Raw genomic sequence first — 10,777 nt, forward strand, 5'->3', positions numbered from 1 at the left:
CGACGAAACGAGCGCGAGGAACTAGAGAGAGAAGAGAGAGAGAGAGAGGAGAGAGATGAGAGATGAGAGAAAGAAAGAGAGAGGAGAGATAGCGGCAGAGGACTAGACCGAGTAGAGTCGAGGAGGTAATGACAAGATCGAGGTGATAGAGTAGAGAGAGAGAGAGAGAGAAGAGGGATAAGAGAGAGAGAGAGAGAGAGAGAGCGAGTGCGTTCCAACCGATTCGCGACGACAGAGGAGTGACGTAAGACTGGATTAGAGACGAGTAGAGAGTGCTTGATGTTACGATTTGTTCAGAATGCAAGAGAGGAGATGATCGTGAAGAGCGTAAGAACGATATGGACTGAGAGAGAGAGAGAGAGAGAGGCGGATCCAGGATTTAAAAAAAAGGGGTGTCCAGGAAGAAATAAAGGGCACTTTTTCCTGCTTAATTTTTCTAGTGTTTTAATAAGCTGCCCAAGGCACCACTTAGGAGAGAGAGATAGAGAGAGAGAACGTGAGAAAGAGATAGAAGGTATGCTATGTTATAAATTATCATGTGCGGGGTGGATTTGTTTCAGTTTGTGCCATATATTTAAAACACTATAGTAGTTCCATGACATGCATGATATATTGTTTTCTCAACATACTACATGCTTGCACGTCTATATACGTAGACGTTCTCAGCATAGGAATCATATAATACCATGACAGCGGTAGTTAGCAGTTTATGGCCGTCTGTGCCTGTGCGGACGGCAACCGGTTCGCGCGAGAAAAATGCTCTCTTGGTTATAAGGTTGCACGCCATATTGCGATTGCACCGTGACGTGCAAGACATGTGGTTATTCTAGTTATTGTCGTGGAAAGACAACAATGTCAAATTTCACAGTTTCTGTGTAGCGATACTGTCGATTTTTAGCTGAAGAGTAAAGAAGATTGTTCAGGTTTGTTAATTTTGTAAACGCATGTTATAAAAATTTCTACAATAGTATGTAAACCGACATGGTAAGACGGTGCATTTTGGAGGCCGATTCGGCATGGTGGCAATACTGAACACGCCTTTAAAAATGCGGCGAAGGAAAAGTAAGCCGAAACATATGTCAGCTAGTCCTTGATCGGGTTTTTAACAATTTAACATATCGAAACACGATATGATAAGTATTTTCTCGTTCATACTGTTTCGATGTAGCTTTCCTGTGTAGTAAATTGGACCACGTGTTTACTAAGTTAAGCCAAGGTTCACCAAATGACAAATCATGATGAGTCATGAGGGCCCCCTAGTCCACGATGATGTAGGCCTATTGCTGGTTATTTTGTGATGGTGTCACGATGACGTTGGTGATGATAATTATGTATGTAGGGTCTCGAAGTAAACCTGAGCCCTAGTAGTAGTAAGTGTAGGATGAATTTCCTTGAATTTTACTTATGCTGGTTTAAAAAACTGGACGGTCGACCCTTCTTTAAACGCTGTGGCTACGGGGTACGGCAGCCGTATCTTAATGTCTCGAGGCTGGAGGTACGGCAGTCCATTCGTTTTCATACTTAACGAGACAAGGATGGCGGCGGGTGGCGCCAGATTTTGAAATAACGCCTTGGGAAATAAATTCACGATTTGAGAGTTTAGATAAGCTAGAACCCTAACCTTAACCCTAACGCCAAAAAGGGGCTTCAACGAACGATGGCTGCTGTAACTCCAGCCACTGCGTTCTTTAAAGTTTACTTTAGTGAAGGCCATATAGAGACTAGGTAATGTAGTACTGTCAGACTGTACTGTCACTGACTGCTGAGGATTCGTAATGTTGGTTGCTGTCATTAAAACATGTTGGCAAATGTGTCCAGTTTCTCCCAGATGTAGACACTCGTAGAGTTTGCAGAGAGTTCGTTTAGACACAACCTCACATGTCTTTTTTTTGTACATTTTATTTCTTTACCAGTGAATAAAAACTGCTGGTCAAGATAAACAAAATTGAAATGTACATCCCCACACTCATATGTACCGTTTTCAAGCTACTAGGAAATACCTGCTCATGTACAATCTATACTGCGACCCTGACCTAAATATGAAGTTTAATTGAATTCAATATTAAAGTGAAACTAATGTGGCTGTCTACCCTATATTATATAATTTATTCTCTTGAATATCATTAAACAACTCCACGTCATTCTTCACTAGTGGGAAGAACCACATCTAGAAAGTTTACATCCGACTATCTCGATTCTCTATCTCTGTAGCATAAAATTGATAATAACTCGATTGTTTACTATACATGAAATAATAAATCACCGTGAAAATCTTTTTAATATATGTGCCGCGTTCCGCATTTCGGTGTGACCGTCAACAGGTTTTATCGTTGTATTATGTCTTCACATTGCTGTCATTGCAGGAGGGAGTTGACAGGAATCTACTCTGCAGCATCTCAAATGGAGCTCCTGGAAGATTCGGAGACGCTCGGCTGTTACCTCGACATCTCGGCAGCCGTCGATCAACACTTACAAAAGTTCTCATCCACCGACTGCCAGGTAACCAACCAGTATGGGCCGAGCATAGCTGTGTGTTAGCTGGGCGTTAATGTACGTGCATTTTGCGTGTTTTAGTCGTTCATGTACAGTCAGGACCTGGTATCGTTTTCGGCTCATAATGTTCGTTTCTATGTGCGCTGTGATAAATGACTTCGTCATACGTGCAGTGTTCTATTGCCGACGTGAGTAAGAGTTGCTGAGTTGCTATACAGAGGTAGAGTTACTGAATGTGTTATGAAGGAGGTGCTGGTAAACACCAAGCGTGATTTTGTAAGTACTGGAGAGAGAAGAGTGGATAGTCAACACATATTTTTAAAGCAACGAAAATGCCCTGCAGCCATGTGGTGACATGCTGGACCAGGTTTTGCATGTTTCAGAGGTACACCAGCATGATCTCACACTGCTGTAGTGGGTTAATTACTCTAGCCTAATGTCTAAGTAATCGGTCAGCATGCTGCCTGGCTGGCTGGCTGGTGTCAGGTCCTGTGTCTGACTGAGTGGGGGTAGGTCTCATGAGAGGAGACTAGGTGCGAAATACTCTACAACAGTTGCTGTGCATTTAGTGATGAGTGTGCCACATGGGTGGGTGTCTGTGCTATAGAGAACATTCTAGCTGGCACTCCTATAGTATTCTGTAGCACGGATCAAATTTCACCACTGGCCTCTGCAACGCAAATGTGCGGTGGTTGCTCTTCTTGATGTGATGGCTCAAAACGTTACCCTGGGAGTAGATTCTATTACTATTACGATAATTGTTATTTTATTATTAAAATGCCCTGTTTAAGAAATTTACGAGGGGGTATTTTTGAAGATATGTTATGATAATATCAGATATTAGACCTCGTGTTGGAATAGCAGATTGTTTTCACTGGGTTTACGTATTTGCGTAACTGATGCTTTGTATGGTAATTAAGTGATGATATTTCATTGCTTGCAGGGTGTGTCTGGTGTATTCGATGCACACAGCCGCACGGTAAGCTGGCATTAACTGTCCACTACTTAGTTGAGTGCTTCTTAAACTAGTGAATGGTTCACCCAAGGGTCAATGAAATTATTTTGAGGTGAATGAAACGTAGGCAAAATTACCTAAAACATAAGGAAATTTAGTTGCGGGTGAATGACACTGAAACAGTTTAAGAAGCACTGACTTAGATGTATAAACGAACATGATTGAGATCAGCATGTCTTGGTTATAGATGTATACATGTATATATATGCAGAGCCATGTACACTCAACCCTGTGTTAGCCATCACCCCTGTATAATGGATACTCGATTGTAAAGCACGCTTGGCATTTCTCTTGAGTGACCGTTATATACTCGTTTGACTGTGACATGGACACATTGACGTCGTGGCATGTTAGGTACAGTGTAACATGTTGTAGCTAGAGTTGTACACGAAGGTTATGGGCATTGATAGCAGGTGTAACGTGTGCTACCTGTATGCATTTCAGTGCTAGAGAAACCTGGCTATGGATAGCCTTGCTGGCTTCCAGGTATGCCGCTCTACAAAGCGTCGTATTGCATGCTAGTTGTAGATAACATAGCAGGAGAGGATGTTGTTTCAATCTAGGTTTGAAAGACGAAACGATGACAGTAAAACGTTAATTGCATACAAAATGATTAATGTAACACTCTAGGCAATCTTGCAAGAATAAATGATGTATGAAGTATGTGATAAATATTGCAGTAGGTCGTTGGGGAGGATGTGCGGGAATTTTAAGTGTGGTAGTTTCAGTTTGCATGACTTCATTTGAATTGAACCTTCTCATGTGCATCTTTGGTTGCACATGTCAAATTGGACAGTATGGACAGACTGGACAATATTCGTCAGGGTTCTGCCCACGGTGGGCGGCGGTGGGCGGGTGTGCTCGGCACTCGCGGTTGCCGCCCGGCACTAATTTTCGATATAAAAAAAAAGAAAAAAAGTCTGATATATGGGCTTTTTATTGCTCAGAATGCAGGAAATTGAGTCTCAGACTATCAAAAATTTTCTGGGGGGGCATGCCTCCGGAACCCCCTAGATTGGCTTCGCGCCTACGGCGCTTGCATCTTGCGACGCTGTCGCAAGTGGATGTGCCCGGCACTAAAAAATCCTGGGCAGAACCCTGATTCGTATATACTGGACAGGATCTAATGTATATTTGTATAATTATCTTGTCATGCTTTAGAAATAGATATGCTAGACAGATATTGTGAGTTTGATTTACTGTAAAAAATAAGCTGCACAATAATTACTAGTAGGGTTTCACTAGTTTCACTGGTGCCAAACTATGAAGCATGTTATTCAACTGTCTGCATACATGTACTGCATACATGTATATATATGTATAAGTACCTGTGCAAGCATGTTCTTCGTTTTGTTGGAATTTTTACAGCTGGAATATAAGTCTCTTTATTGCAATGTCAATATCTGTCGGTGTTTGCACATGTATATGTGTGAATATGCGTAGTTGTACAGTGCTCATGTACATAGGTTCTGATGTGAAAGGAAGGTCAGACCAACTTGTAACGTTTTTGTTCTAGAATATTTTCCAAGAGTACATGTATTGGGTTTTGCACGCTCGTGTATATATATATAGTCAGTCGTGACGTTTACAGTAAACTCATGTTTCCTAACTGTTTATGCTGTATACAATCGTTGTAAATTTTAAATGGCACTTGGACACTAACTGTCCATCAGATTGGGGTCACATTTTAGCTTTTTTTAAATGCGTTTAAAGTTCTGATGTGCTGAGAAAGGTAATTCTCAGAATGATTGGAGACTCGTTGTCAAAACCATCCAAACATATATTTGCCACTAGTTATCATTATTCTAGGATATCGAAACTTGTGCATACAGAAGTGTTGAGTACAACTTCCCAGAGTTAACCACGACGTAATTCAATGTTATCTGGGGTAAATAATCTCAAACGAGATCTCTTTTAGATTACTTACCTCTGATGTTATATGTTTGTATAACATGCAATTATAACTGCAGGGTCAATTCTTAACCGTACAGGGCTAATCTGCCTCCAGGGCTGGCCCAATACCTAAACTCGTGTAACTTCGAAAAACGAAGAAATCACGGTATTACAGTAGCGTTCACGACGAGACAAGATGTTTGTGACGAGGGTGAACAATTTTCTTGCCTCGTGTTTCTATAGAGTCATGCAATGGACAGCGCGGGAGAGACTGAGGCTCATGCTCTGTGGGAGAGTTGGCAGAAGCACCTGGCAGAGGGCAGAACCGACAAGCTTGAGACGGCAGCCAATTCGACCGCCGGTCAGCGTCGTGTTAAGCTGTCCAGCATCTCGTTCGACATAGGTATTTACAGCGAGGATTTCTCATGTTTTTTTCTCGTTTTCCCATTTTCTTGACCTTTCTAATATTTACTGGTATTCCTTGCGCAACACCAAGTGTATTAAGGCTAGCGTGTCATAGAACACTCGTACATCATTCCTTTTACCAATATGTGCACCGATCTTCATTTGTTTACTATAAATGCAAAAAAAAACTAGTGTGTGATTTTTAATCTTGCGAAATGACATTGATCGATACCCTGTCTAGAGCTACAATATGTTACCTTTGTCTACGTAGCGAGATAGATACCAGTCTATAGAAACTCACGTCACGTAACTACGTGCACATGTTTTGTGGGACAGTTTGGAAAAGCCATTTAATTTGCGAATCTCAAGAAAGCGGGTACACGTTCGCTGTTCATTTACTGTTTTGGAGCTATAGTATAACTGTACAAACTCCTGATAATTTGTATGTTGAAGTAATCATAATATTACCCTCTAATGTCACCAACGAGCTAGTTCTTGTTTTTTTTGTCAGGGAGGTTTTCAGCGGATTGTAGGTTATCTATGTTTTCTTGGTTTTTGTACCCTTGTTTATCTGTACTGGTGTTTTATGTGTATACATACCGGTACAAATATTTCTTCATGTGGTACAGTATGGTACTTGAGTGGAATGTGGAGAAAGCGTGTTTACGTATATTTAAGGCCACCTTGTCCCCTCTGTCATCATGCAGGGATGAAAACATTCACGAGCTTTTTGTTTTGTGTATTCGTTTTAAACCTGACTCATTGACTGTTTGTTGAATTTTATGAATACACTGGCACGTGATGCAGTTAACGAGGCGGAAAATGCCTCCACAGTCCCACAGTTTTCGTTTCTGTGCCTATGTACTGCTGATGAGTAGTCGGCTGTACGGGTGATCTGACATGAAGCCATGAGCTGCATGCTAGGAACCTCCCTCGCTCTCTTTCTCTCCATCCTCCTTCTGCCTCTTTCCTTCTGCCTCTGTCTTACTTACTCACTGTGGCTCACGGGGTTTCATTCACTGACACTCACATGTTTTTATGTCTGTTTGCTTCCTGCAGGAATAGAAGCCGGTGATCTGACAAGCCTACTAGAACAGTTTGAGCAGCAGAGCGATGGTGAGTGCGTTTTCCTAGTTACCGTCGAGTAATTTCCCTAGTTAACGAGTTAGTTAATTAGCATTAATACTCATGTTAGTAAACGTTCTATAAGCATTGCAGAATCAACTGCAGTAGAAAAAGTCTGCGCATATACGCATGATTAATAGGCGATTAATTGATTGTGTCATTTAACATTGTCACGTTCGGACGACCTGTGTCTGAAAGTGAATTTGATTGGTTGTTGACGCATATAACGTCACTATTATAGGCAGAAATTCTTATAAGTGTGATATAAGCGTAACTTGGGAGGAGATGCATGAGATCCGTGTTGTCGCTCTGCTGTGTTCTGATGTCTTGCCGTGTCTATGTGTATTCATCTATTGCTCGATCCTTCTGCTTTCAGACCTGCCGCCCCCGGCATTGTCGTCATCAATGACTTGTGCTGGCAGAGAGGGCGCCGTGATAGACATGTGTTTCGTGGCGCCGCTGCCGCCACTGACGGTGGATACGTGGTCCAGCCACGTGAGTGAACACGAACCGAACACGTTCCAAGACCTCACCCCCGTTGCCTCGCCCGATAAATACATGTAAGCATACTAGCTAAGGTAAAGCTATACATGTGTGCGTGTGCTCACTCAAAACTATATAGGTGTTAGCTAATGACAAACTATATAGGTGTTAGCTAATGACAAACTATATAGGTGTGTTAGCTAATGACAAACTGCATTTAGGTATATTAGCTAATGAAAAACTATATAAGTTTGCTAGTTAATGGAAAACTATGTGTTCTAGCTATTGATAAAACACATGTAAGCGTGCTTGCCACGAAAAACTGCCAGCTAATGACAGGTACACGTAAGTGTGTTAACTGAAGTGAGTTGGCTAATGTTTTAAGCACACAAGTATAGCTCCATTAATTCACGCTGATGCATTACCAGGGATTTCTGCCAAGACGGAGCCATCGAAACCGTGCTGAGCACAGCGGTGGCTCCCCCTGCGTCAGCAGTGTCGCCACCTGCATCCGCGGAGGTTTCGGATGTTGCGGCCAGCAAGGCTGAAGAGACGACGAGGTCTCACGATAGTATGAGAGATGGGAAGCCAGCGATCGAACCTGTCGGTGCGTATGTTATGATAACATACGATAATATATACGATACGATACGATACGATACGATACATATGATAACATACATGATATTATCCTATTATTACATGAAGCCTAGTGTTGATTCTAACCGAAATGTGACCCTATTCGGGTGTACAAAACAACAGCAAGCTGACCTGACATTATAAGATGAATGCTATCTTGTTTCAGGTCCGACGCCGCCTGCCTCGCCACCGAGGGAGCCACCGAGGGAGCCACCGAGGGAGCCACCGAGGGAGCCACCGAGGGAGGTCATTGAGAAGATCAAGGCGTCTAACAAGGTCAAGTCGGCGATCATGATCAGCGAGCTGCCGGCACGGCGCGCCCAACGCGGGCGCCCCCTGGAACACTACACGGCCCTGCGGCAGCGCCACCTGGTGTGCAGCGAACCCGTCGCGCCCTACGTGCCGCTGAGCAGGTCGATAAAGCTCAGACAGGTGGAGCCGGCATGGGCGATGGATCACGATTACTGCGCATCGCCCGCCGCGCCCGACGACGACGCGCTGCCTGCACAGCGGCGCCCTCGCGTGGCGGCGAACGGCGAGCCGGCGCCCGAGCCGACGAGCGCGAAGATCGCGCGAACCCTGCAGGATATCGTACGCATGGCCGAGCGAAAGATGGCCGACGGCGGCAGCGGAGGAGGCGGGGGAAGGCACGGTCGAGCCGCGTCGAAGAGGAGCCGGAGGGGCGGCGAGAAGGAGGGTTGCCGCCAGGGGGCGCCACGCGAGGACGCGGCGGCGGCCGACGACGACGCGGGGACGCACAACCGTCTGCCGGACTACGTGGGCGTGGAGCTGAGCCGGCTGCTGACGCGGCACAACCCGACGTCCGTCGCCATGGCGACCGGCATCGTCGCCGCCGACGCGATGCCGATGGGGATGCTGGGTCGCGTGGAGGCGTCCGGAGACGAGGACGCTAGCAGCCTTCACAACAGGCTGCCCGGCTATCAGACCTGCTTCACGCGATCCAGCCGCTACCGATCGCGGGATCGGCCGTCATCGTCGCCGCGGCAACGCGTGATCGCGCAGCCTTGTCAGCCGCCGACACAAGTGAAGATGGAGGGATCGACGCAAGTGAAGATCGAAGGATCGATGCAAGGGAAGATAGATGGATCGACGCAAGTGACGATCGAGGGGTCGCCGCGGTGCGGAAGCGAGGGGTCGCCACGGTGCGGGAGCGAGGGATCGTCGCGGTGCGGGAGCGAGGGATCGTCGCGGTGCGGGAGCGAGGGATCGCCGCGGTGCGGGAGCGAGGGATCGTTGCATGATGTTGTAAAGAGCGAGGGATCGCCGTGTGAGAGTGAGCTGCACAATGGCGGAAACAGCAACGAGAGTGGGTGTGACGCATCAAGCGTCAGCAGCGGCTGCCGTCTTAATTCCAAGGATGACCGCTGTGTGTGGGACGATCGCGCAAACCCATCTTCTGCCGACCACCAGCTCACTGAGAGCAAGAATGTCTCGCAGGCATCCCCCGTTCAGCAGGATCTGACTGATAATGCCTTTCAGGCACCTTCTGATCAGCAGAATCTGACTGCTGCTGCCTCTCAGACACCCCCTGATCAGCAAGGTTCGACTGCTACTGTTAATGTGGAGGACGCATGCAATAGTACTGCTGTCAGGCAGAAGGTTGTGAGCGCTGCCGTCACATGCGACGCACGCGCAGACCGCCAACCCTCGCCGCACGATGTGTCGGCCGGTCGTCGGCGGCAGGGCAGCAGCACGGACGAGGCTGAAGCAGTGATGGAAGTGGACGACGACGACAGTGTCTACGGCGAGGAGCGGTTGGACGACGACGCGGCGGACTCGACCCCGGACTTATGGGAGCAGGCGGTGACGCATGCGGACAGCCGTGACCTACGATACGTTCCCATGTCTGCGGAGAGGGCTGAACGATGTCTTACGGTGTCCCCGCAGGCAGGGCGCATGTCTGCGGAGACGGCTGAACGATGTCACACCGTGTCCGTGCAGCCGTGGCACATGTATGCGGAGGTGGCTGATCAACAGCTGAGCAGATCTGCGCATGCAGAGCACATGTCTGCAGAGCGCAGGTCAAGGTCTAGTTCGACTGGACGAAGCAGGTTGAATTCATGGAGGTAAGATTGTTAAATTTTGTTCTCGTTTAGGCTGCATCCTTGTGCTACCAACACGACCGTGTTGCTTTGGTTACCGGGTCAAGCTTTGCTAATCATCAGTGCTGTATGCACGCTTTTATGCTGTTATGCGAGTGAGGTTGTTAGCGTTACAACTTACATTGAATCTAAGGTTATTCTCATGTGATCTATTTACACACTGGTCGTAATCAGTGCTCGTACTGGTGGTGGCACCCTAAGATGTTTTTACGCCTGATGGTGGTGCCCTCAGGTGTTGGTGCTGATAGTGGTGCCCTCAGTGGTTGGTGCTGATGGTGGGATCCTCAGGTGTTGGTGCTGATGGTGGTGCCCTCAGTGGTTGGTGCTGATGGTGGGGCCCTCAGGTGTTGGTGCTGATGGTGGTGCCCTCAGTGGTTGGTGCTGATGGTGGTGCCCTCAGGTGTTGGTGCTGATGGTGGTGCCCTCAGTGGTTGGTGCTGATGGTGGCGCCCTCAGGTGTTGGTGCTGATGGTGGGGCCCTCAGGTGTTGGTGCTGATGGTGGTGCCCTCAGGTGTTGGTGCTGATGGTGGCACCCTTAGGTGTTGGTGCTGATAGTGGTGCCCTAAGGTGTTGGTGCTGATGGTGGTGCCCTCAGGTGTT

The 10,777-nt window shown here is 46.7% G+C and overlaps 1 protein-coding gene across 1 annotated transcript in view; it reads left to right on the top strand.

Annotated features, from left to right (window-relative positions):
- The first annotated feature begins 788 nt into the window (after nt 1-788).
- The window catches only part of LOC106810336, a 14,598-nt gene continuing 4,609 nt past the window's right edge, over nt 789-10,777 (top strand). Inside the window, exons 1-10 of the mRNA XM_014813645.1 lie at nt 789-923; nt 2,364-2,499; nt 3,437-3,472; nt 5,645-5,804; nt 6,866-6,922; nt 7,308-7,491; nt 7,843-8,021; nt 8,220-8,700; nt 8,848-10,140; nt 10,171-10,243. Coding sequence (XP_014669131.1) covers nt 2,401-2,499; nt 3,437-3,472; nt 5,645-5,804; nt 6,866-6,922; nt 7,308-7,491; nt 7,843-8,021; nt 8,220-8,700; nt 8,848-10,140; nt 10,171-10,243 — 2,562 coding nt within the window. The 5' untranslated portion in view covers nt 789-923; nt 2,364-2,400. The remainder of the gene's footprint in view (nt 924-2,363; nt 2,500-3,436; nt 3,473-5,644; nt 5,805-6,865; nt 6,923-7,307; nt 7,492-7,842; nt 8,022-8,219; nt 8,701-8,847; nt 10,141-10,170; nt 10,244-10,777) is intronic.

The sequence above is a fragment of the Priapulus caudatus genome, unplaced genomic scaffold, assembly GCF_000485595.1.
Source record: "Priapulus caudatus unplaced genomic scaffold, Priapulus_caudatus-5.0.1 Scaffold434, whole genome shotgun sequence".
Lineage (NCBI taxonomy): Eukaryota > Metazoa > Priapulida > Priapulimorpha > Priapulimorphida > Priapulidae > Priapulus > Priapulus caudatus.